At 39.1% G+C, this 27,169-nt stretch overlaps 1 protein-coding gene across 2 annotated transcripts in view; it reads left to right on the forward strand.

Annotated features, from left to right (window-relative positions):
- Positions 1-27,169, forward strand: part of SLC26A5 (solute carrier family 26 member 5) — a 33,131-nt gene that overhangs the window by 1,844 nt on the left and 4,118 nt on the right. For both annotated transcript variants that reach the window (XM_088165847.1, XM_014869037.2), the window contains 14 exons: positions 9,659-9,872; positions 11,518-11,657; positions 14,744-14,854; positions 15,397-15,578; positions 16,080-16,244; positions 17,634-17,786; positions 19,010-19,092; positions 19,187-19,334; positions 21,011-21,124; positions 21,432-21,509; positions 22,932-23,027; positions 23,795-23,901; positions 25,015-25,084; positions 26,471-26,563. In XM_088165847.1, the coding sequence (XP_088021973.1) occupies positions 9,718-9,872; positions 11,518-11,657; positions 14,744-14,854; positions 15,397-15,578; positions 16,080-16,244; positions 17,634-17,786; positions 19,010-19,092; positions 19,187-19,334; positions 21,011-21,124; positions 21,432-21,509; positions 22,932-23,027; positions 23,795-23,901; positions 25,015-25,084; positions 26,471-26,563 (1,695 nt within the window). In that variant the 5' untranslated portion in view covers positions 9,659-9,717. The remainder of the gene's footprint in view (positions 1-9,658; positions 9,873-11,517; positions 11,658-14,743; positions 14,855-15,396; positions 15,579-16,079; positions 16,245-17,633; positions 17,787-19,009; positions 19,093-19,186; positions 19,335-21,010; positions 21,125-21,431; positions 21,510-22,931; positions 23,028-23,794; positions 23,902-25,014; positions 25,085-26,470; positions 26,564-27,169) is intronic.

The following is a 27,169-nucleotide window of genomic DNA, read 5'->3' on the forward strand; positions in this document are numbered from 1 at the left end:
TGGGGCGATATTAAGTTGTATTCAGAATCAGATTTCAGTAAAGAAAAATTCTAAGTCCAGTAAGATACAGGCCTGCTGCTGCATCCATGCTTGAGTTCTAAACTTTATTTCCTCTAAGTAGTGTGTTCAGAGCTGATGTGCTTTTTTTGCTCATACTATACAAACTCTGTGTGCAGGGTAACAGTTTGCTTAAAGGCTGATATAATTTTAAAAAGTACAGATGATTGAGCAGGATCTAGGTGAAAGGCCTAAGAAATGATGTTTTTAGCCTCTGGCACAAACAGAGCCCTGTTTTCTAAGCTGAATACTTACTAAAATGCTCTATTGGATTCAGCCATCAGATCTTACAACTTGGAGCACTGAGCAGCCATTGCATCTTGCCTTTTGTTTGGATTTTTTAGTCCAATTCTGTGGTTCAAATAATATCTTTAGCACACAGCTTTTCATGGGTATAGTAGCCTGTCCCCAGAAATTCAGTGGTTTTAGAACTTAAATATTTAAAAACCGCATGTTCTTATTTAGTGTGAGGCTAAAATCATGGAAAACAGGCACAGATTTTGCACATGGCTGTCACACTGTTGCTCTTTGCTAATAATTTGAGAAAGAAGAACTGAGCATATGTTTATCTGCTTTGACTGTTATAGTATAGACAGACCAGTATTATCTTGAGCTACTATTAATTTGAATTGCAGCTATAGCCTCTGTAAATGTAACCAAGACTTCTGTGCAGCCACTGAGTTGCTCAGAAAAGCAGAGTCCTTTGAGCTTCTCTGCCTCTCTTGGTCTCTGGCCAATGAACTGCTGGCTGCTATTTTTTTTCTATTTTATTGCTGCTGTACTTTTTCTGTAAGATCTGGTTTTCTAAAGCTTTCTTTTCTGTTTTTTTTTCTATCTGATTGTTTCGTAACCTGTAACTTTAATACAAGAAAACCATGCTGAATCTAAAACTCTCAAGCTCTGTTTAGCCTATTGATTTCCCAGTTAACTTTAATGAGTTAAACACCATCGTTATTCAGATGTTTCTTTCCCTACATCTGTTAGGCAGCAGTATGTTGTCCTGCTAGACAGTGTTTCTTGATAGTCCTTCTTGGTCATATTTCTGTATATGGCTACAAGACTTGCCATTGCTGTTATTTTATGACCACTTATCTGTAACTTTTGGCTCTTCAGACGTATAAGCAGCAGCAGAGTGCAGGTCTTGTTGTTATTTACCGTGTGCCCAGGCAATGTGAAAGCTATGCACAAACTGACAATGTCAGGTATTTCCGTGGTTTGAAGATATGGCTGTAAATTTGTGTAGACAGTTGGATGAGTTTTGCAGGTCAGTTGCATTGATAGGATTTAGATTTTTATTTATGATTATAAGAGTACATATATGAACCACTGGTCTATGCAGGAACTTGGACTACTCTTCTCAAAATGTTGCATTAACTATTTATTTTATTTGTGCAGTAGCAAGCTGGGAAAGCCTTCCATATGACAAACAAGAGTGTGATTGCCTTCCTGGGAGGTTTTTGACAATCTGTATTTTTACTGCCTGGGAAGAATCTTTTTTTCTCCAGCCTTCACTGAAAACTTACTGGTCTTGCCCAGACAGAGGATCAAGTTTTACTGCTCTGCTTTTATTGTTGCATACAATTTTGTACCTCCAATTCTGTTTGTGTTCTTGTATTCTTGTGGTTATTGGGGAAGGTGTGGGTTAGCTAATTAATAGATTTTAATCTGTTAACTGAAAATCTGAGATTCTGACTCATAGACTGGGCTAGAGCAAAGATCAAATTCCTCCTTTTAATTTATTTTATGGAAATTAGGTTCTGAGGCAGGGCTGAGATTTGAGAACTCCTCAGAAAACCTTTCATCCCATGTTGGGTGGGGCTTTGAGCAACCTGGTCGAGTGGAAGGTATCCCTACCCATGGCAGGGGGTTGGAATGAGGTGGTTTTGAAGGTCTTTTCCACCATTCCGTGATTCTAAGACACAGACAGAATTTTCCAATCCAAATCAAAGATTGCAGTGTGTCTGTAGTTTGAAACATCTTTGTTGAAGTTCAGTCTAGTAAGGACAGATCAATTAAGCTCAATTAAGGATTGAACTGATTAAGGTTTACAAAATTTCTACCTAGTTTTCATGGAATAGAATTTAAAAATCCATACCCTATGCAGGAGAAAACTTGGATTGCTACTCAGAGGTGCCCACAGGAAGCTGCCCGTTCCTGTTCTCACAGAGGTTTGCTAAGCTCACACAAGTCAGATGTGTGATGAAGATGAAAGTCACATCAGGAGCAAAACTACAGATCTTTCACAGATATGGGCACCTGTAATGTCTTCTCTAAATACAGAAGTTTTGCTGCTGCTACCTTAACTTTATAGCATAACATAGTTCAAGTCCTTTCCCAGAGAAAACTTTACTGAGTTCATTTACCACTTCAGCATGGTCAGCACCTAATCCTGCATATCCTGCTTTACCAGGATCCTGCCCCAGCTTCACAGCTTTGACATAACATTGTTTTCTAAGCCCTCACAATTTCTTTCAGGTTTACTGTTTCTTTATCTACTATCTCTGGTTCATTGCATTTTTCTTTTTGGAATTTTGCATTGTACTTGTTGTTTACTTGTTTTCAGTTCTGTATCATATGATTCCAGTTTTATTTCTTTGCTAGTGTCATGTTTAAAATCAATATATATGATCTTTTTTTGGTACTTCATTTATAGCCATATAGCTGAACAGATGACCTGAGCCTAACTACAGTTGTAGTGTGTCTGATTTTATTTTTTCCCTGCTTTCTGGTGACGTTTGCTTCTTTTGCGTATGTGTTCCTGAGAAAGAAAAAAAGGTTCTTGCAAGAAGAAATCATCAGAAAATTACTCAATGAACCTTTCTTCGTGTCATTTGATGATCCTCAGCCCAGATACCCTTCTTGCTCTTCCAGTTTCTTCATCAAGACACCCTGTTCTAGTGCAGCTGTTGCAAGAATCCATTCAGGCAAGGTTGTTCTGCCAACCACTCTTGAAGGGTTATTTGGAGAAGTTTTCAGCTCTGTGAGGGTTGGTCTTTTTGTTTGTGCAGTTAAGAACAGACATGGGGCTGTCTCACATTAAAATTTCATCAGCCATCAAAGAAATATGAAGCCATAAGGTGAGCTGCAAATAAAGCATGGGTTTGCTGTGAAATACTTATTTGAGAAACTTCTCTACACATCCTTGGCTTACAGTGTATTTTAAAATATTTCAAGCAAAAGCAGTGTTGGCCTGTGTTTCCTGTGCACTCATGGCCTTTAGATGTAAATGTGGCATCAAAACTGAGGAAGTTAATTCCTCAAAAAGTTGAGGAAGGTTATTCCCACTGTCTGGCACTGACCTTCAAATCATGAAGCAACACTCAAGTACACAGGAGACAGGAGAATGCTATTGTTTTGATAACATCTTAGCCAAGCAAGAGTTGCTTAAATGGGGACAGAATCTGTCATAAGTCATGCTCTCCTCACTGCTCATGTAGAATTTTATTTGATACCTAGTGCAGAATGAAAAAAAAACAGAAAATGTGTTTTATAAAGTAGCTTCCAAGAAATGTTTGCAGATCCTAACATGGATAATAGGGAAGTTCTCAGAACTATCAGGAAGAGAGTTGCAGCTTTGAGAAATAGTTAGCACTACTACTTTCCCAAGGAGTGGCTGCCTTATGCTGTATTACCTTTCACTAGCATCAGTTCTTCAGGAATTTATTCAAGCATGGCAGTGGCTGTAGACTGTTTTGCAGAGGAACAGATCCTTTCAGAAGGTGCTAGAAAGGGAGCTTTGTAGAAGATCCTTGAAGACTTTTCAAAACTTCGTGTTATTTAAGTAATGTAGTTACTTTATGCCGTGTTTTCAGGAGTGAAACTGGAATATAAATTTTAATTACATTCTAAAACTTCTTCCCTCTCTACACCCCAGTCATTTCTTCTTCTGACCACACTGTTTTAGTATCCTTCAGTTTCCTCTGTGACTTGAGAGGTTTGCACTGTAAACACGATGACTGAAATTATTTTTGTTGTTTAATTTTAACTTGTTGCAGCACTTGAGAGGGTAGTGATGTGTGTAAAGAGTTGATGAAGCAGGCACAGAGAGAATTCTTTTGGTGGCTTCTCTGCAGAGGGAAGTGTATCAGTGTAGAATACACTGTAGTATAAATAAAGTGTAGAATGAAGTAATTTCTTTCTGCACAGACACTTGTTTGCTGTCTGCATGTTCCACTTTGCCTGAAAAAATGAACCAGCTGCTGGAGGTCATTGGTGCACTGAGATCACAAGAAGTAAAGAAGTTATTCTGGCTTAGTTTGGCGTGTATGCGTGATCTTGATTTATGTTATCTCCTCTGATCAACTGGAGCTTAATGATGAAAACTGCTCCAGGAAAGTTTTTGACAGTAGATTTTCTCTGGAAAATGAAGCTGGCTAATGATTACCTGTCTCTGAGGTGGTGTATGTCCTTATCAGTTGACTTAAGCACAGCAAAGGAGTCATCAGCCATGGTACCGTTCTGATTGACTTACTGATTCCATTATCACTAGCTACTACTTTTGGCAAAGGGAAAGAGGATGGCAGATTAGGATCCAAGGTCACTGAAGTTGCAAAAAATGGGAATAAGAATGATCATATTGCCATGGGATCTCATGGTCATCAATGTGTTTACACTAGAAACAGAAGCCATCTCTTATCTATATCTCAGAGGGAAGGACACCAATGTTCTGCTGCTCAAAGTGCTCCAGGTGTTTATCTTACGTGGAATAGATTAAACAGATCAATTATCATAACAGGTTCCTAAAATATTCTGTTGATGAAAATAAACATAAGATTGCTGGTTGGTAAGAGATACTGTTAAGACACTAATGAATTCATTAGTCCATGGAGCAAACCTTTGGGGACTTAAGTATTTTTTGGCAAGGAACATGAAATATAAATTTCCTTTTACCAGTTACATACTTTTTTTTTATATATATGTATATGCCTAATTTTTTAACCGTTTTGAGAGAAGGATCTTTATGCTCAGTGTTATTATTATGTTCTTTTCAGTGGCTAAGATAGGTTGCTTAGAGGAAAATCTATCATACTGAATTAAAGAGCCAGAGGAAGGTGGGGCTGCTGCTGCTGCTCCATATCCCCAGATCCAACCCAGTACGGAGGCTGAAGCTGTGTTTCCCATAAGCACACATACACAACGTGCTTACATTTGTACCCAGCAAGTCGCGTGTATCAGAGGCAGCACCGACAGCTTCATCCCCTCTGCTCTCTAAGCAGGAGGGAGCTCTGGTACTGAGGGTGTATGTACATATGTGGAGATCATCGCCCACCTGCAAGGTGGATCCCTCCAGCACACAGGCTCACACAGTCTGCCTGGTAGCTCCTTCATCCCAATCTCCCCAGCTGAGCTGGAAATATGAGCCCTCAAGGCCATAGCCCCACTGTTGGTACAGACCAGACCATCCCTTGTGCATGTGTGTGACTGGCTAGGGCTTCCTAAGACCCCTTTTGCTGCCCCTGAGTGCTCTTACTCTTAGAGATGGGCAGATGCTTTTCACACCCAGAGCTGGCAGAGACTTCCAGAGTCCCATACGTGACCCTTGCATACTACTGTGGACTGGTGGCAATGAGCTTTTGATAGGCTGATGGCTCATGTGGTGGCCCAGGCAGTAGCTCACCAGGGTATTATCCAGGTTTTCCATCCTGCTGTGGTGCTGAGTGATACTATAGGTGTGTGGAAAAGCTTTTATCACATAACCAAACAGTTCATCTAATCATCTCACCTTTCTAATAAATAAAGTGGAAATTTTGCTTGTCTAAAAGCTATATAGAAATTTAAGGTCTTGATTTATATTTTTCCCAGAAGTTGACTCCTGGAGTGCATTTCTTAGATTAGGACCTGCACAAGGAAATTATTTTTTTTTTTGTTTCACAAGTTTCTTCTAAATTTATGAAGTTTTACATAAAGGCTTCAGGTTTAAAAAATCTAGTTGTTAGTGGAGTTAATGGGAGTAGTGGAGGAGGAATGAGAATGACGATAACAGTCCAATAAAACCAGGAGAACAAATTCGTTATGACTCCACCCAGTCATTTTACACCTTTGTACTTATATTAAAAGCAACTTTGTACATGTCACTCAGGGTAAAAGTGGAAGGGCGTAGGTCACTGGGGAATGAGACCAGAGAGGAAGGAAAAAAATGAGCCATTATGTGGTTCCTGAAATCACCTGGTTTTGTCTCGCCTCTTCAGACAGTAGGAACAGACCTTACGGTAGCTGTGCTTTTCAACGTGCATTTGGGAGAACATATTTTACATAGGGTGGCAGTACTTCCACCAGCTCGTTGGCTGATGGCAGTCACCTGTAATTGTAAGCTTGAAGACACAAAATATTTTGTAGTCTTTTTAGTTCCTGATCAAACTTGAAATTCTCAAGCAGAGGAACACTGTAACACAGTACTAGTACTGTCCACCTATGCTTTTTTGCTACTTATAGCAATTTGTGCTCAGCTTCCAAAAGAAAGGGATTTTACTCTTTTAAAACAGGCAAAACAATGGATTTGCTGTTGATTCCCCCATTTCCTTAGGTAGTTTAGACACATTCAGGTTATATACACATGTAAGGAGGAAAAGTGCCTATTAAAGCTGCAAGAGTCACAAGCTGCACCATTCTTAATGTCTCCAAGCTTCTTGCTTTTTTTCTCCACATAGTTGTATTTGGAATCTAAGGAACAGCAGTCAAATCTCTATCCCTATAAATTTTATGGTTTATGTGATTTGGATCAAAAATTATTGTCCTCTACGAGAATTAGTGCAGATGGCTTGACAGACCTCCTTTGTCAGCTAAGATTGGGAAGAGAAAGTGCTAATTTATTAATGATAGTGTTATAAATTCACTTTTTTTTTTTTCTTTAACACCTACAATTTGATAATAGCAGTAAAGACGTAAGACCGGCCTTTATCAGTCAGATAAAGATTTGCCAAGTCTTAAGTCTTTTGCATACAGGTTTTAACTACTTCAACTCAACTCTTATCTGGCTGATAAGATTAATGACAGTGTTTCTTACAGCTTTTTAACTTTATTCTTGCCATGAAGTTCAAAGGTTGTTGGAGAGCAGTATTCCACTATCCACCATTACCTTTCTCTTCCTCTGGAGTTTTCATAAATCATAGCAGTAAGCTTTCTTTTCATGAAAATGGCTGTACCTTGCCTTTGTTCTTCTTCGTGCATTCTGGGAGTGAAGGGCAAGACTCAGTTTCAGAGCCTTGGATGGCTGTGTTGGCAGTTTGTCAGATGGCAAACTCTTGGAGAGACAGTTGAACCAGCCGTGGAATGTTACTATTTTGCTACTCTGTGGACAATGTGTGTCATCTCTTGTAAAGACAAGCATCTCGATCTTGGTCTCTGTGTACATTTGCAAAAGAGAGGGATGATACTAAAGACTTTAATTGTTACTGCATTATCTACATCTTAGTATTTTAGGTTGCCATCGGGGAACATGCTTATGCAGGGCTGTTAAGATGAAGTTGGTGACATGGAAAAAATGGAATGTGATATATTCAGCAGTAGTTTTAGGTAGATTTAGGATCTCTTTTAATAACATGGGATTTGTTTTCCATGTTCTTGTATCCACTGTCAAGGGAAGACAAGATCCTATTGTATCCTCCCTCAAGTTACTTTTGTTTTAGCTGGTTCTTATGATTCAGTTCACTGTAACTTCCTTATTCTAACAGAATCAGAAAGTTTCAATCTACAGTTTGAAAACCTTCAGACTGAATGATGGTAAACTTGGGTTGTGACCTCTGGTAGTATTCCAAACTAACACTTGCCATGATCTGGTAACTGATTTAGAGTTGGGCCTTGTTCAGTTAGGCAAATACTCCATTTGTATCATTTATTTTACCATGAAAAACAGAGGCAGGATGGAACTTGTGCTGTTCTCTATATGCTCATAGTACCTGGAAGAGCTGGAGCATGTGTACAGAACTGGAGATCTCCAGACCTGTCCAGGTCTAGATTTACATTGCAAGCTCATGTGACTCTTCCATATATTAACCAATTTACTTGAAGCTGAACAAACTAAAAGGTAGAAATTCAGGACCTGAATTTTTTGAGGTTAGTGGGCACTGTCTTGTGTTCTGTCCTGTGTGGCAGAAAAAAGGCAGGGTGCATGGTTTTAAAACCTTGGATGAAATAGATTTGATATTGCATTCTCATTTTATTGGAGAAGTTTGGCCAAAACCAAGTCATTGAACTGATTTGGTTTGTGTCTTTTGCGTGCAGCTGCAGTTTCTGTTCTAATTTGAGTGGATTTTCTGTTTAGGACTGATTAAAATTGCTTCTTAATTTGTAGATAAGGCAAATGTTGCCAGAACACATCAATTAATTACTGGAAAAGATAGATTCTATGTGAATAATGACATAAGGGACCATTATGGATCCCAGAATGGTTGAGGCTTGAATGGACTTCTGAGGATCATAGATTACAACCTCCCTGTTGTAGAGACTACCAAGACCTGAGTGGAAAATTCCAGTACTTTCGTCAGAGTGAAGGCATAGATAGCAATATTGGTATTTTCCTGATGGTCTGACTGTATTTGCTGAATCAGAATGTTGGTCCAATCATGGTAAGCTTTGTCTGAGTGTTTAAGTAGCAATTTGTTTAATTTCTGCGTGGTAACCCTTTCCCAGAAAAGTATTGATGTACAGCTAAAAACGGGAACACCCCTGGGTTAGCACCCTTGGTTGAAGGCAAACACATGCTTAAGTGACTTGCTGGACTTGAGCCCAAGGCCTTGTTCACAATGATGGGTCTGTTTCCCACTGCACTCACGTTCTGTCATCAAATGTGGCACTAGCCAGCATCTCTGCCTAACAGCATAGCAGTCCTGTCACTTTGCTCAGAATTGGGAGCTGTGTTTCTTGCCTGGTATTTCTGAAAGCAGCAAACATAGGGCAATGGAATTAGCAGGATGTCTTTTAAACATGTTAAGATGTTTGTGGCACTGAATCAGACAGACAAATAAAACTTTACAAACATTCTGGCTGGTTTTAAAACTGGGCACATCTCCCGATTCCTGTTTTAGTCAGTGCAGATTGAGAATAGCAGTAAGTGGCATATCCACTGAAATAATAACTGTTTTAAAGTAGTGAATTGTTTATCCTTGAGATGTTGTTTGGAAAAAGAAGCTTCTGAAACAGAGAGGAAAGCAGGTGGATGGATGCAGGAAGCAACTGACAGTCTGGAAAAAAGAAGTGGGTTTGTCAGTGTCAAAATCAGAGTTCTATCTTTTGAAAATGGACATGCCAGTTTGTGAGTAAGCAGGGAGTAACTCAGCACTAAAGGAATCTCCCTCCTACAGTGCCATATTCTTTAAAAGCTGAGGGAAAATCCTGATAAGCATGAATACAACCTTCTAAGTTCGTTTCAGCTCTTATCTACAAAGTAATTAATGCAAAAGCTTTCATTACACAAGAGAAGCAGAAATTAATAGCTTGCATATACTAAAGACTGAGTGTGATTTACTTTCTTACTGCTGTTAGAGACTATTTAATTAGACTGCAATCACAGTTCTTGTCTCTAGCTTGTCAAAATACATTATTTGAAAGGAAATGCCAAATCTGAGGTTTAAAAGGAAACCAAACTTATTTTGTCTGCAACCAGGTTTTTCGGTGGAAACTGTGGAACTGTTCCTCCTTCACTGCTGCTCTGTGAGATCAACTATGGAACATACTCAAGAACAAGAAGCATGTCTTGAGCAAACCCAGAGATACTGTGTGCAGAGACCAATATATAACCAGGAGCTCCTGCAAGGACAGCTGCACAGGCGACAGAGAACCCCTCAGACTTTAGGGCAGAAGATTGCACATTCTTGTCGGTAGGGTTTTTTTTGTCTTTGTTTTACTGGTTAGAAATATTATAATTCTTAATTGATTCATGCATTTAGCTGGTAATCTCTTCAAAGAAACCTAAGAGATAAAACCACTAATTCTACTCTGACTATTCAGCAAGACTGGGAAGAAACTGTGTATGTGCTTTTAATGTTAACTTATAACTATAGTAGAAAATATTGGATAAATTAGTTGAATTGCCTTCATCAAAGTGCAAAAGGAAAATGTGCAGCATAGGAATGTGAAGTATTAGTCAAATCACGTGACATGAATTCATAAGACCCAGAAAAATATCTTTCCTTTTTATGTGGAAATACTTATGGCCAAATTTGTGCTTCATGTGATCCTTTCACAGAAGAAGGGAGATGTGTGATAGCTGTGTAATCTAAATTATTAGTCTAATAAGAACTTACTAAAGGCATTGTCTAGCTTTTAATTAACTGCCTTGGAATCAGCTAGATAGACATGAAATTTTTTTAACTGTGCTTCTCTTGGTCTGTGGTACCAGGGAATTTAAGTTCTAGTTAAGTTCTCATTAGCTTTATGTTTATCCATGCTTCATTTGCAGAGCTTTTCCCATTTCTTTCTCAAACCTTGCTCTGCAGGACAACAGAATTGCTTTTCTATAACATATTCCTGTTCCCATGATTGACATTTGGAGATTTGCTTTGTTTTATGGAATGACTTCAATGGTAAAGACACTTAATTCTACCTCAGAAAACTTAATCTGTCCTGAATTTAAGAAAAGTGGATCAAAATCCTCCTTCTTGTGATACAGTCTACTTAACCATGGAGAAGTGTGGATGACTCTCTCACTTGTAGCAACAAGCTTATTCACTGTGCAATTCAGAAAAACTAACAAATCTCTGCAATTCTCTTGTAATTCCCCTACACAGAAAAGCATTTGTATAATCCCTGTGTTACATTTTTAACTAAGGTTAAACTTACCACAGTACAATCAAGGTATGATGTAAGGCAGTACTGGATAGAGATCTGTGTTTCCTGGCTCTATTCATTTGTTATGAGTCAGGGTTTCAAAAGGTTCATAGCTCTGCTAAGAGCCACAAGAGTTAGTGCTGCTGGCTTCAGTGCCTTCAGGTGAAGAAGGGTTATGCTCTCAAATAGCCTGAAAGTGGATCTATCAGTACTAGCAGTGATAGTAATAAGTACTGGTTAAATTAATAGATTTGGTGTTTTTAAAGCACAGTAATATATAATGTTATAATCAAAAAAGTATAAAGCATGGAATTAGTAAATGGGAAAAAGCACTGCAAAGTACTCTGATGAATGAAAACCACTATCAGAAAGCAAGTTATGCTCAGGGGATTGTTACTAGGAATGATCTCAGCTGAAGGTGTTGTGCACAGTAACAGTTTTACTTCCCACTGACCTCCAGGCTCACAAGACTTTTGTTCTCTTCTCCAGTCCCCTAAGGTTTGTGAACAGCACTATCATGTGATTAAGGGCTAAATTAACTGGAGGCATAGTTGTTTGTGCTTAAGCATGTCCAGAAAGTATTGTCATCAGGAGTCTGAGCCTACCTGTAAAGGAGCTGTTTTCTTGTATAATGATGAAAGAATTTTTGCAACCTGTTTGTCCCCTGCTAGTGTCTAACTTTCTTTGTATTTCCAGTTGTTCTTCTAAGAAAGCCAAGTCTCATCTTTACAGTTTCTTACCAATTTTAAAATGGCTTCCTCGTTACCCAGTGAAGGAATACTTATTGGGAGACATTATCTCAGGTATAAGCACTGGAATCATGCAGCTTCCTCAAGGTCAGTGTACCTCTATATTTAATTATTTCTTCCTTGTTTTTTCTCTGTGTGCTTTTATGGCAATGTTTGGCATCCTGAAATAGGTGCTCCTGAGAACAGGATGTGTATTTCGTGGCTCTGTGTGGAGATCAGCATGGATGCTGCAGACCAGCCCAGAATAGTGATTCCCTTAAAACTGCAAGTCAGTGATATGCACCAAACTCAGAAAAAAAGCTCCCTTTCTAATCAGTATTCACAGCTCTCAATGGCAGACCAGCTTTTCAGTTTAAGTGCATGTCTAAACTTTTGCTGAATGTGCCATATTGTTTACTGATCTCATCGTCCTGAAAGTCATGGCAAATTTCCTACTGAGGGTAGCAGTATCTAACAGACATATAGACATTATGTTTCAGAGAGCAACTGGGATAAAGTAACCAAACTAAATTGAACCAAAGAACATGCAAGGATTCAAAGACCGATCCCTAAGGCTAGAAGTCACCAGCTTATGCTGGAACCATAGTAGCAGGCAGTGATTTATGTGGTGGAAATAAATCAAAAGTACCATCTGTAACAAGACTGAAAATCTGTGGAAATTTCTATTAAATTACTTGGAAGTGTCACCCTAAGTGGAGCCCAGTCCTGAAGCAGGAGCAGGCTCTGGAAGACAGAGAAAGCCAGTATTCACTGTTCTGTTCAGCTCCTGATGAATGGATCAGCACAATCTTTTGTTTAGTCTGGCACTTACTATTAGCAGTTTCAGAAGTGTTCAGGAGGTTAGAAAGCAGCAGCACTTGCCCAGAAATATCAATACAGGGTGCCCACTACCATACACAACAACTTCACTACCTGCCATAGTCTCAGTAGATTTTTCTGGGAGGTCTCGGAGTCAAGGAAATTCTTTGATTTGTGCAGAGCCTTGTCCAGAGGGTGTTGTAATTAAGTATATATAGATTTACTTCTGTGTTGACTTAGTTCATATTTGCACCTCACTTGTTCCACTTTAGGCTGAAGCAGGTCTGAAAAATTCATCTGTAAATCCAAGATTCTAGTAGGTGGTAACCCATTAAAATAATTAAATACCCTAACTTAGTCTGTGCAGGTAATTTCTTAATTTTTGTGTCTTCCTGGTCTTGTGTAAGTTTTATGATTAAGGTAATTTTTTCTTCCACACGTGGAAGCATCAACTTATCTTCAACTGATAGCTAATGTGGTTAACTCTCAGGCATATCTGTCATATACTAGACACAAACATTGCCAGTTGTATACTGAAATATAATTTATGTCGTGACCTGAACACTAAAATTTAAGTGGTCAGCAGTGAACTTTATACTTAATGTTTTGGCTCCCTTTTAAAGTAAACACTATTCATTTGGTGACTGTAAACATGCCCTTAAACTGCTCCTAATCCTTCCCTTTCTAAAAACACAAAAGTTGAACTTTTATTTTTCTGGAATGGATGTAATTATAGCAAGTGTGAGTTCAAAGAAGTTTGGGAATCATTCTAGGCAGAACTACAATGACCACGGTGTTTAAGTCATGGCCTCTTATCAAGTCAATATCTCTTTATTTCCTTGGCACTGACAGTGTCTAAAAATGCCAGTACAAATGGAAAGGAATAAAAGGGTATTCAGATCAGGAGCTTCACATAGACCCACCCTCCCAGTTTTGAACACTGATTTTCAGTTTTGGTTACTTGTACTGTGAAGTTCATCATCATATTAAAGGCCAGGCTGTTACAATACAGGGTATTTGCTGATGTCAGGAGATGTACCCCTTGGGTGAGAGAATATATGTGGGATGAGTTTCACAAGTACTTGATGAAATGCTTATTTGAGCAAGAGAATAAACGATACCATCAGTCCAGTTTTGGTGAGAATATGAATTTTTGGCTAGGACTCAGGTACTGCTTAGGGTTAGAACAAGGCCCTGTGACTTACTACAGTGCACAAGAGCACTTGGATAGCACAGAAGATCCCTTTGGTTTAGCCCATTTTTTTGTAATGTGATGTTTAAATTATTAGGGAGAGGTGTTTTGAGTATCACTGGTGGGTGAACCATTGCTTCTGTTTGGAATTTGCACTGGCCCATTGAGATTTTTACCCCTCACTTGGACCAGTCTGCCCAAGCATGGCAAGAACACACAGGTGTTACCAGCCTGCACTTGTGAGAGTGCAGAACCAAGCCAAGCCAGGGTACAGTGTTTTCTCCCTGAGGCCCATTTGTTCTGTTCTGGTGTCAATTCTCATTAGCACAAGCCGTGTAGAGCTATTGTTTTGGCTGGAACTGCTTGGGACAGTTATGTGCCATATCACATGGTGTACACCACTTTCTTGTGAGCCTGGTCCCATGATAAGCACACTCTGAGTCACACAGAGGGTGGGAGAAGTTGTTCCCTGGTGTCCCTTAGAGCTGTTCTCCCCACAGCTCCAGAGTTGTGTTAGGAATGATGTGGATTGCATTACACTGCATGGAACTGGACAGGGCTTAATGACAAAAAGTACCTTGTTTTTGGGAAGAATACTAGACTGTATAAGCTCTGTGACATTACAGATTGTCAGAAATTTTTCTCTGCTTATTTTACATTTTGAAGCATGTTTTGTGGAAACTTAAACTATTACATCATCCCAGTCATTCTGGGGTGAGGAAGGAGAAAAGTGTTTAGCCAGTTATAGATTGCCATGAACACCATGTCTAATCAGAAAAGGAAGAGAAAGTCAAATGTGTCCCACTTGTTATGAGGGTTTGGCTGTTTCTAACTATATTCTTCTGTAGATAAAAACAAAAGCAACTAGAGGCATTTGGTGGCCATTAAGGAGTGTTTCCACCCACAAAGGTGAAACAGGTGAACAAGTGTACATACACACACACACACACACACACACACCTGCAGTGCCTGTAATTAGAGACTTTGGTTTCCTGACTCAACCCTTCTAGAGTATTATACATTTTAAAAACTATTCACTGCAAAATCTCCTGTTCATTAAACCCAGGACAAGTCTCTAGATTTCCTATTAGGCATGTTCAGTTTTAGTAGGCTTAAATCCCATTGCTTAAGATGGTTTATTTTTGTTGTTTACTTAACATACATATTTGTGTCTGTTTTCTAGGTTTGGCCTATGCTTTGCTGGCGGCTGTTCCCCCAGTATTTGGCCTATATTCTTCATTTTATCCTGTTTTTCTATATACTTTTTTTGGAACCTCCAGGCACATATCAATAGGTATATCTGTATGGATATCTGAAAGTCTGTCTGTATGTGTGTGTGTGTTTAATAAAGCTATAAAAAAAAAACTGGATAAATAGAAAGTGTAGTTGTTTTCCATAAATTCAAATTTAAGTGCATAGGAGAAACAGAAATGTTTGGAACGTAACCAGTACTTTTTATTGTTAGTCTATCCATTTTACTTAGAAAGCAGTAGAAGAGCATCTTGTATCAGATGAGATCTAGAAATGTGTGCTGCAAACTCCTGAACTGTGATTTCATTGCTGCAGTCGGCTGTCTGTGTGGCCAGGATAAATTTTCAATTTGCAAAATAGGAACTGAGATAGAAAAAAAATGATGGTGTTTACCTACTGCAGAGGTGTATGTTCACCATCTAAGTGCTTTAATAGTACTGAGTACTGGAGCAGATTTGGGAACTAAAAATACATTATTAAGGTAGAAAACTCTTATTTTAGTTTAATTCTACGTATTTCAATAAGAACCACTCCTAAAAAAAATCTTGCCAGGATTTTAAGCAATTACTTTCCTTCTTATTTCAGGCACTTTTGCTGTGGTTAGTATGATGATTGGTGGCGTTGCTGTGAGAGAAGTGCCTGATGAAATTATTTCTCTGGAGTCTAATTCTACTAATATTACAGATGTCCTTGAATATTACAGTGCTAGGGATACCAAGAGGGTGCAGGTAGCTGTGGCTCTTGCCTTTCTTTCAGGACTTATCCAGGTATGTGCTCACAGTTTGCTGTAAGGGCAGCTGCTGCTGCTGGCCTTGCAGGGGGTGCTGGATCATGGTAGATCCCCTGTAACCAGACTTGTGCTTCTGCACTGCTCCATGTAGGACACAGACTGCTGTATGGCAGCCCCCTAACTGGGGATGGATGCATTGGAGGCAGGGCTTCATCTGGCATCTTAGCTGGACTGGGAAAAAAAGGGATCTTCCCCCTTTTCATTTTTTCCTATCCCATCAGAAAAACTCAACTGTTGTTCTCTAATCCATCCATAAATGCATACAAACAATGCATACATACATACCCATATCTCACACTGGACCTGCCAGTGGCAGGGAAGATTGAGTGCACTGATGGCTGCTTACTGAACTGTGGCTTTAGAAAAGCCAAGTTCAGGATTGTCTGGTCTGGCTTGGGCATTGAGAAAAGGAGAGAGGGGTGTGCTATATCCAGACTATAGTGGAAGTCAAATGCTTGACACTTCTCTTTTTCATTAGTTGTGTTTAGGTTTCCTTCGATTTGGATTTGTGGCCATCTATCTAACAGAGCCTCTGGTGCGAGGATTTACCACTGCAGCTGCAGTTCATGTCTTTGTTTCCCAATTAAAGTATCTCCTTGGCATCCAGACCAGCCGGTACAGTGGACCCCTGTCACTTGTATATGTGAGTAACTACACCTACTAAACATGCAAATTGTGTGTGTCTAGATCTAGTTCCTAAGCTTTTTCCTGGTTTTATGTATTATTTAGTACTAAGCAGAATAATCTTCAGTATTGAACACTGGGTATGGGGGTCTTTAAATGCCATAGCAATATATGAATATCTGAAAGTGAAGCCCAAGTGGAACTTGATAGATCCACACAGTCTGAGATGGGCAGATTCTGGTAGTTTTGTAAAATGAACAGATATTGTTCATTGAAGCAAATCTCTTGTGCTTTAGGGGAAAACGTGCTCCTGAAATGTTTCACTGTAAATTAGACATGTTCAGCAAAGCTAGGACATGTTACTCAGAATCTTTGCACTCTTAAGTGGAAGAAAAGGGAAGAGCTCAGATGTCTGTGAAAACCTAAGCTTTTGAGCAGATTGATGGCTCAGCAATCATGAAGATTCAGGATTTCATCTACATGTAGGCTATAGAAAATACGTTGTGGGAATCTTCTTGTATGTTTGTTTAGATATAACAAACCTTTTGCAAACAAGTCTGCATTAATGATTAATTCCAAAATTTGCTGTTCAGTTCACTAAACTGGGAGCCAGTCATACCAATTGCCAAACAAATAGAAGGGAAGATATAAATTCAAGATGCATACTACCAGGATATCTTGAATGTATAACATCCTGACAGTTGTTGCAGTTTTCAATCTGCATAAGGAAGAGTATGTTTGTCTTCTTTCAAAGGCCTCTCCAGAGGTTATTTATTTATTTTAATGCAGTGGAAGAAGGAGGAATAATCAGTATGGGGAATTATTTACCCTCTGGTAACTTGTGTATTCCAGCAGGTCTTTTTTTTCTAATACCCTTTTAGTAAGCATTTTCAATTAAAAGGTATTTGGTTCAGCAGCCTTGCAGGATCATTGTTATTTAACCATATTGTTATGGCAACCTCAATAATTCTATCGGCAGCTTTATTGTTTTAGAATAGTTTGTTCAGTTCTAAGTAAATGTGACTTGCCAAAGAATATTTGAAGGTATTAGAGGGAATTTGCATTTATTGCTTTCAGGTAGCTGCCACTGAGGAATATGTGTGAAAATGTTGAAAGACATGGTTTAGTTTAAGCTTTTTATCCCATCAAAGTTTTTTCTCCAAATTTTTGCCCCCTTTAAGGAACACTGATATTGTAAATGATTCAAGTGCATTTCTCTCACTGGGATACTCAAGTCTTCTGTGTTTTGTAGGAACAATGGGTATTTTGGTGAGGCCCTCGTTCACTGTGGTTATAAATTTAGAGTGAAACCACAGCTGAAAAGCAATGTCTAATTTGCTCTTTTGTGGCAAATCTCCATGAAGATTCTATTTTCTTAAGAATAATTATGATGCTTCTGATATTACAGACCCTAGCTTCCGTGTTTTCAAAAATAACAACCACCAATATTGCTGCATTGATTGTTGGATTAACGTGCATTATTCTGTTGCTGATTGGCAAGACAATCAATCGCCGTTTTAAGAAGAAGCTCCCAGTTCCTATTCCTATGGAGATCATTGTGGTAAGCCAGCTGGGAAATTCTGTGGCTAAATTATATAGCTATTCTAAAGCTGTAGAAACTATCTCCTTTTCTCTCTTGTCTTACTGAGTTTGAGAGTGACTTTCATTGGACATAATTCATTTGAGCCTTAATCCAATTGAAGGTTTGGATTCTCTTAAAATTAAGAACTGGAGTGCCCATATGGAGAGCATAAAGTCACAAAGAACAATTGAAAAGCAATTAAAACATCTCCAGTCCCCTATAGCAATGTGTAGATATATATGTGTTGTAAAACCCTCTCTATCCAGGAGTTTGGGCATCTGACTGATTTTCTGCAAGACAATGCAGAGTGTCTTGGGTGCATTTCCCACTTGGAGTCCAAGAGCTCAGAACCCTTTCCTGAAGGAAGGTGCTTACAGATGCCTGTTCAGAGGTTCTGCAGGGCTTGCTCACTTTTTGAAATGCAGTAGCAGAAAGAGCAGGAATAATCAGGACTAAATATGTCTTCCTTTCTCTGAGACTGATAACTGGCTGCAGCACTGATTCTGTTTCAAACAACTAGTCTAAAATACCTGTATAAAACAGACTATCATAATACACACAAAGCCTACAGCTTAGGCAACCTTTTGCCTTTAAAAGTGATTTGATTTAAGAATGAGTTCTTGAATTACCACAGCTCTCAAAAAACCTGCACATAATGGAGTCAATAAAGGGAATAATTGAAGCTATGGGCACAATCTAGATAGAAGGAAGAAAGAAAAGGGATGCTGGTGAGAGATGGAGAGGGTATAATAGAGTATTTTTTGATAGGCAATAGCAAAACAGTGTTCCTTTCTTTGCTGTTGCATCAGTTCTCTTTACAGGTAACAGGCTATGCACATGCAAATAAGCCAGTGCACACAGGCAGGAGTGTCTTTGCATTTAATTTTTCCAATACACTATTTTGCCTGAGCTTGGCTTAGGTAAAGGGAATTTGAGTGATTCATATCATACCATACAGCATGTTCCACTTAAATGTTTACAAAAAAACTATAAAATCAGGATGAGTTGGACATGATGAATGGAAAGTCATGATGCTTTCTCCTTTTTGTCTGCTTTTTTTAGGCCCTAACTCACAGAAAACTGATTGATAAATAAATGTAACCCCTTGTGTGTATTAATCATAGTCAGCTAACCTTTATATCTCTTCAGGTGGCTTTATCTCTTTTTAGATAATGTTTACAAATGTGTTTGTGGATTTTTAGGTCATTATTGGCACAGCAGTTTCAGCTGGAATGAATCTGAATGAGTCATACAAAGTGAATGTTGTTGGGAATATTCCTCAAGGGTAGGGATGATATATTCTTATTAAGACTTTGCCTTTTCTATATTCCATATGGTTCTTTTCATATTAATTTATAAATATTAATTTCATCTCCAAGGTTACGTGCACCAGCAGTTCCTGAGGTTCAGCTAATCCCAGCAATACTTGGGGATGCAGTAGCAATAGCAATAGTTGGATTTTCAATGGCTGTATCAATGGCCAAGATCTTTGCCCTTAAACATGGATACACCATCGATGGGAATCAGGTAAAAAATTCTCAGTAGCACCTTTGTTACATTGTTGAAGGAGAGTGTGATACTGGCAAAATTGAGGTTTTTTCAATAGTGGAATCAGGCCAGATTTTTGACAGCCTACACATTTAAAGGTCAGGAATTAGTTTAAGTTCTTCTGGCTGTGTTTAAATAACAAATTTCACTTTTAGCTTAATTTTGGGAAACCTGCTTCTGCTATACTTGGATATGCACATTAATTTTATTTTTTGGGACAGACATTACTTGGCCATACTGTCCTGACGAGCAATTACATTTTCTCTGCTTTCTGTAATAGAGCAAAGCATAGAGGTCCCATGTGATAAATACAGTACCTTATGTGTCAAAGAATTCTTGTCTAGAGTTTAAAAATTCCATTTATGTTTTATAGTTTCTTTTTATTCCTGCCCATTGCAAATGGGCAACTTGTCATTTTCTGGGACAGCAATTGGCCCTGTCTGTACTTAGCGTTCTGAGCATGATTTGAGTGATAAGGACTGTATTTAGGACTCCCTAAAATGAAATTATATGTCCTTCTCACCTACTCGCGCCTTCCTGTACAATTTAGAATCAATACTTCAACTGGATTATTAGTCAATATCATTGTGGTGTCAAGGGAGACAGAGTTCCTGTGCTGTAACACATCTCCTAGAGCACACATATGACACAGCACAGATCAGCTGTTCCCCCCCTTATCAAAATGATTGCCTTTTTCTGAGAGTAAACGAAGTTTACCTACAGAGTTTTACATCTGGTCAGGTGAATCTCATCCTTCATGTCATTGTGCTCTGTTACCCGAAGACAGAAGAGGACAAATCTGTAGTGCGTTAATTTAATTGGCTCTATTTACCTTAAACATAATCATCTCTGACCCTAGTTAAGCATCTAAGTTTTTTCCTCAGGAGATGCCAGACGCTAGTTAACCTGAGTGTTAAACTGTAAAAGTCCTTGACACAGTAGCAATGCATCCAAGTGTTTAAAGAATCCAAAACGGATTGTACAAACTCAAAGAAAAACTCATTGAGAACTATTGGAAATGTATGACAAATCACTCACTTACAAATAGCAGGATGCAGAGTAGTCTGGGGAAGCTTCATTACAAGCAAATAATTTCTTAGGCATCAGAAATGCAGTACTGAGGTAGATGGAGCCCTGACCTCACTCATGGGAGCAGTTCTCATGTGGGATCTTCCTGAGGAAGCAGTGGACACTCATTGCTTCTTTCATGTACAGCAATGGATTACCACTCATGGAAACACAGACAGGGCTGCTCATGGTTTTAAACACATAGGGTGGGGAGCAAAGAATATTTGCATAAAAAAATATTTTTTTATGTATCTTCAGGGTTAAAATTCAAATTATCCCCAAGGTGAAGAAATCCTTAAAACAAACAGTGCTGTCATTTTAGTTTTCAGTGTAACATTTAGGGATAGGAAATGTCTCCAGCATTTCTTTAGAGACTTTATTTAACAAATGACTTAACATGCATCAGCTTGTGCATGTGTGAGAAGTGCAAGTATAAGCTATAATGAGGTTGCTTATTATCTACAATGAAGTTGCTGGAAAGCACTGTAAATAAGATGTGGTTGTTAATGTCTGTGGATGGTTCCAGCTTGGTACCATTGCTAGATATAATTGCCTTTGGCTTTTTTCTGTTCTACTGTTTAACACAGGAACTTATTGCCTTGGGAATATGCAACTCTGTGGGGTCATTTTTCCAAACCTTTCCAATCACGTGCTCAATGTCTCGGAGTCTTGTCCAGGAGAGCACTGGTGGAAAAACTCAGGTATGTAGAATACCCAAATCCTGAGCCAAATCAAGTTTACTCTTTGGAGCTCCAAAAGTGAAGTCTTAAGCTTATCTAGATGGCTATATTTCTCTGCCTGGGCCAGAAGAAATAATGAGTTTCCTATGTTTCAAATCCAGACTGGGTCAGGATAGAAAGCAGCATGATAGGCAAAATGGGTGAACTGAATGGAAAGAATCAAAAGTCATTTGAACAACCAGCCTTGTTGAAAGCACAAGGGATTAGCTAATCAGTAATATTTCCCCTTGGGGACACTTAGAAATAATCTCTGGCTTTTTTCCTTCAGATTGCAGGTGCACTCTCTGCAATTATGGTTCTGTTGGTAATTGTGGCTATTGGATACCTTTTTGAACCACTTCCTCAGGTAAGGGAGTTTTGCATATTAGGCATTGCATTGACTATGAGCAGAGGCCCGGGAGTATTGCTGAGATTGTGGAAGGGTTAGTAAACAACAGTTAGATTTTGATCTGGAAACCTTTAAATTCTGTATGCATTTTTGCTGTAAATTAGCCTAGAAATAAATAATGTTTTGAATGATCCAGAATGCTTTTTGTTGTTGTTTTTAGTATTGGATATCCTGGACTCTGTCTTTAGAACATAAGAATACCTTCAAGCAATTCCCCTTTAGAACTGTTTAGGTTGGAAAAGACCTTTAAGATCATTGAGTCCAGCTGTTAACTCAGCACTGCCAAGCCCACCATTGAATTATGTCCCTCAGTGCCACATCTACTTACTTTAAATATCTCCAGGGATGGTGACTCAGCTGCTTCCTGGGTAGTCTGTTCCAATTCTTGACAAACTTTTCCATGAAGAAACTTTTCCCGTATCCAATCTAAACCTCCTTGGCACAACCTGAGGCGATTTCCTCTCATTCTGTCACTTTTTACTTCTGAGAAGAGTCCAGTTCCCACCTGGCCATGACCTCCTCTCAGGCAGCTGTAGAGAGTGCTATGGTCTCCTCTGAGCCTCCTTTTCTCCAGGCTGAACACCCTCAGCTGCTCCTCGTCAGACCTGTGCTCCAGACCCTTCCCCAGCTCCATTGCCCTTCTCTGGACACTCTCCAGCACCTCAATGTCCCTCTTGTAGTGAGGGACCCAAAACTGAACACAGGGTTTGAGGTGTGGCCTCACCAGTGCTGAGTACAGGGGGGACAATCACTGCGCTGGTCCTGCTGGCCACATTTGATTAGAGCATAGGAATTCAGGGTTGAGGTTAAAAAGTTAGTCACATCTTGGCTAGTAGAAGGCTGAGGCTGGATAATGGCTCAGCATAATGAGTTGGGTTTGCTGCAGTTTATACTTATTTGTATAAAAATATATTTATGTGAATAAGTATATTTCTGATTTTTAAAAAGAATCTGTTTCTGGTGATGTGCAAAGGATACAAAATTTCTGTTTCTTGTTATAGCAGTTGGACCTTGGGTTACAACTATATGATTGTTGCAGGAATTGTTTCAGTATGTTGTAGAGAAATATGAATTTGTGATTATAGTCTACTGCTTCAGGCACTGTAAGTGTAGCAGCATGAAGTGTAGGACCATGTGATTCCTCTTGCTAGGAAGGAGTAAATCAAACTGAACTGAACTGGTTTGCCATTTCTGCAGCTGCAGTAAAAGCACGTGTCCACTGAAATACCTGAGAAGTTGTGGGTTTTTAAATAGAGCATCTCTTCAGTGGACTTATATCAGTTAGAAAGCACAGAAGTAGTTATTTGTGATTCTTTAAAGTTCTTACTTGACGTTGGGTTTATTTTATTTCTAAAAATTGCATTTTTGTAATGTTCTTAGACAGTGCTAGCTGGAATTGTCATGGTGAACCTAAAGGGAATGCTTAAACAGTTTAGAGATATCATGCGCTTCTGGAGAACCAGTAAGATCGAGCTGGTGAGTATTGCACAGCTCAGTGCATATATTTTACTATATTAAATTAGTTGCTATCCTCAAAACAGCATAGAAACTTACCACGAGTTACAAATTAGTGTTGTATTGCAGATGAACATAAGACAGGGAGCTGGAAGTACCCTGGGAGAGTGATCTGTTGGAGGCAAGAATATTTTTGTTGTTGCTCAACAATCTTGTAACTCAGGTCAGAAGTAGTTTGGTTGCAGTAAGAGCAAAGCTCTGGCAGTTTTGCTATAGGAACTGCCCTGAAGGCTGTGGGCATGTCTGAGAAGGATTTGAAAACAGAGTAACAAAGAAAACCACTTGAATGTATTTGCCATCTTTTAAGACAAACCAAAAACCTGGCTGGAGTAGGCCAGAACTAAGAGTGTATTGGAGGGAACATTTTGGTAGCATTTCTCTCCTGGGTGAACTGGCTGATGGAACTGAGTTAGAGCTACTTGCAAGCCTTGAATATTTTTTTTTATCCTAAGTTATTTGGAGTCTGATGGTTGAACAGAGTTCCTTGGAGAACAGGACTTAAGGCATTAATTAATATTGTGACAGTTAGTCAGATATTAGTTAGAGTGCCTGGAGCTTTTATGCCCTTCTGAAAGATTAAGGCAGTTCCCATCTGGCATCGTAATGGGTTACATTAGAGCCTATTCCTGATCAGAAGTGATACATAGATTTTGAGGTTGGGTTATGCTGTTGTTTTTGTGTTTAACAGGAAAGGATGCACAATAACTCAGACCTTTTCTTTGTTTTAGGCCATCTGGGTGGTAGCTTTTGTGGCTTCTCTTTTCCTGGGACTAGACTATGGTTTGCTTACTGCAGTAACATTTGCAATGATAACCGTTATTTACAGAACACAAAGGTCAGATTTCTTCTTTATCAAAATTAGTGTTTGCTGATCTTCTATTTGGTTTTGTTTGTTTAAGGGGTGCAAATAAACAGAAGTCCATTCCACCCTTTTCAACTGCACGCTGTATGGAATTTCCTTCCTAATATAGGTCATGCCCTTTGGCTCTGATCCAGGGTTCACGTTTTCTTTTTCTGAGAACAAAATTTTTAGAACTTGCACTCTCAGTAATAAACAGGAGATTTTTTATTTCTCATAGGGGTTGATCTTGTTTATTTTTTTAATGCTTATTGTTCAGAACTTTAAATCTTCTTGCTGCCAGTTTCAGTACATGTTTATGTTTTGTGTGCACTAATTGTCATGGGCAAGCTGAAGTTGTGTCAGCTTAGGTATTTTAAAAATAAGTTCTAATTTGTTAAATACTGTGGCTGTTCTAGTTTTCTTGACACTTCTCCCCATTCAAAGTGACTAAGCTCTTATTGTGCAGCTTTCCAGGTCTACAGTGAAATGATTTCTTGCATGTGTGGATAGGACTGGCATGTGAGGCTTTCAGGCTCAAGGTCTGGGACAGGTGGAAACTGTGTACAAGTCTTGGTTCTGTCTGGATTGGAATTGTGCAAATTGTGAGATTTCCACTCTGCATAAATAAGAGTATTTTTCTGCCATCTCTATACAGTTTTATTCTTGCAAACAGAACAGTAATGTACTTTGCTGTCAGTTCTTGTGAGTTGAGAATATTAATCTGCTTAGGCATTGTCCTGAGAGCAGAGTGGCTCTTTGAAATTGCAGCATGTTTTCTGCCAGTACGAGTTTGTATATTTGCAAGACAGTCGATAGAGTTGCACCAATTGGTGCTGCAGAGAGTTTGCCCTGCACTTTTGCATGCTTCGACTCATGCTTTTCAGAAAATAACATTTCAGTGCTAAGCTTATAAATTGTTTTTGCACTGACAAAAAAGATATTGTGTTCTGCCATAAATTTCTTACTGGATTTAACCATGTTTAGATAATCCTCTACCAGACAGGCCCTGCAGAATGACCATTTAAAATCAGTTTCAGTCTGTGTTAAACACTCAGGTTTCCACTTTATAAGTGATAATACGGAAATATTTGTTTCCTTTCTCTCTAGCCCTGAATACAGAATCCTTGGTCAGATTCCTAACACTGACATCTACTGTGATGTGGAAGAGTATGAAGAGGTAGGAACATGTTCTTCTGCACTGAGTAGTTTAATTCAGTGGAGCAAAGACAGCTGTGGCAATTTGCTGCTTTGCCCTACCACACTGCATACATGTGCAGGGCTGGCTGCTGAGCATTCACCTGTGTTGAAAGAAATAAATGTGGGTTTAGTAGCAAAAGTTGCTTTGTTCAAAATGTGAGTTCTTTGTACTGCATGTACATTTACCAGGCAGTGATCAAAAGTACTTTTATACTATTTCCATTGTCCAAGTATTTTGGAATACCACTGCTAAACCTGCTATGTACACAAGTGCATACCAGGCCACCTTCTTTATTTGTGTGGCAGAAGTGCATGGAATCCATGGAACCCACGATCCAAACTGGTATGTTCTTCAGAATTGCACAAACTGTTCAAAACAACATCCCACCCATCCCCTGCTCATTAAATATACGTGATTAATGGCACAATTGCTCACAATGCACTTAGCTTCTCATAAATGCCATTTTGTTCAACCAAAAGTTGATGAAAGCTTTATTGTCAGTGTGATGGATATAAACATGCTGTATTTATTCTCAAATAGCAGGTACAATTTTCTGCACTCTCCTATGTTCTCAGAGATGCTGCTATGAAAGTTACATCCTCCTTTACTGAGGAGCCAGTCTGTAAAAACCTATGGAAAAAGATAATGCAGTTCTGCTTTAAATATGATGCAAAGCAGGAATATGAGTGCACACATTGATATCTGTGTGCAAAGGAGAGGAGACTCCATTTCTGTTACACTGAATGCAGTCAGCATTTCCTCCTGGGTAAAGGTGGGGTTGGCAGCATATGGCAGGCTGGGTCTCTGCTGCTGGCCAGGTCATTTGCATGCAAAATGTCACAGTTCAGCCTGTTTAGAGATGACTGCATTTAAGGTGGGGGATAGAAGTGAATATCAAGACCTGTCTGAAGGTCTGGATAAAACCAAAGATTTGAAAGGCTGATTTTTTTGGTATCTGGGGAGTCAAGAAAAAAAAAGAGAAAAAGGGAAATAAGTTATTATGCCTGTAGAAAGGGAGGCTAAAAGCAAGCAATTCTAGGAGTGCATGATTTCCTCATGGTAATACCAGCTGCAAATAGCAACATCAGAGAACCAAATATTTAGGGTTTTTTTATGGTTGTACATTTTGGTGTAATATAGAAGGAGAAATGTTACCAGGCATTGATAGTGTGCAGTTTTACACTGGGAAAGGGGGAGGTTCTGATCTCTTGGTTGCCTTTGCTCACAACAGTGCCAACCTTCTTTATCTGGAACATGCTGAGAGCCACCCAGGGTTGGCAGTTAAACTGCTGCATGTTCATGTATCTTGTGATCACACAGAGGCTTTTATTATATTTAACTGTGCACATCCAATGTTTTTCTTAGGTTAAAGAATATCCTGGAATCAAAATATTTCAAGCTAATACATCTCTTTATTTTGCCAATAGTGAGTCATATACAAGTGCACTGAAGAAAAAGGTGAGTAAATTCTTTAATGTCTGTGTCCTGAAAATTCAAACTGGCTTCTGAAACATGCTCACCTTTCAGCTCCCTTAGTGTAGCCCAGTACAGTGTTTCTCAGCCCGTGGCCCCTAATGATCTGTAAAATATGAGAAGGTGACCCTCCAGCCAGCTACAAATTATCTTAGGAAGCAACAATGTGGTGGGAGGGAATAAACAGACAGTGTAGCTTCATACTGACTGCTCTTGAATGGAAAGTGGTGGTCAAACCTTTTTTTTTTTCCAGCAGGAAACTAGTTGCTGAGCTGAAAACAAAACGGGAATAAAAGTTTTCTTGTTGGGTAACAAACTTTACTGAAGTGTAAGACTGTGGAATGCTGTGGCATTTAGCGCCTCTCATGGGCAACAGATGACATGCACACAGGGTGTGCCTCACTGCCTGTGTCACCCAGGCTTTCACTGGGTGCCAGTGGCAACAGCAGAACCACCTGACCCAGTGACAACTGTGCCTGTACTAACTTCTGAAAAATTTTTCTGTAGCTCCTGTGGCGAGTCTTATACAAAACAGGTGGGTGGTATTTGCCCTCACAAAGCAAGAGATCTTGGTGATTGTTGCCCAAATGC

The sequence above is a fragment of the Sturnus vulgaris genome, chromosome 5 (assembly GCF_052056855.1).
Source record: "Sturnus vulgaris isolate bStuVul1 chromosome 5, bStuVul1.hap1, whole genome shotgun sequence".
Taxonomy (NCBI): domain Eukaryota; kingdom Metazoa; phylum Chordata; class Aves; order Passeriformes; family Sturnidae; genus Sturnus; species Sturnus vulgaris.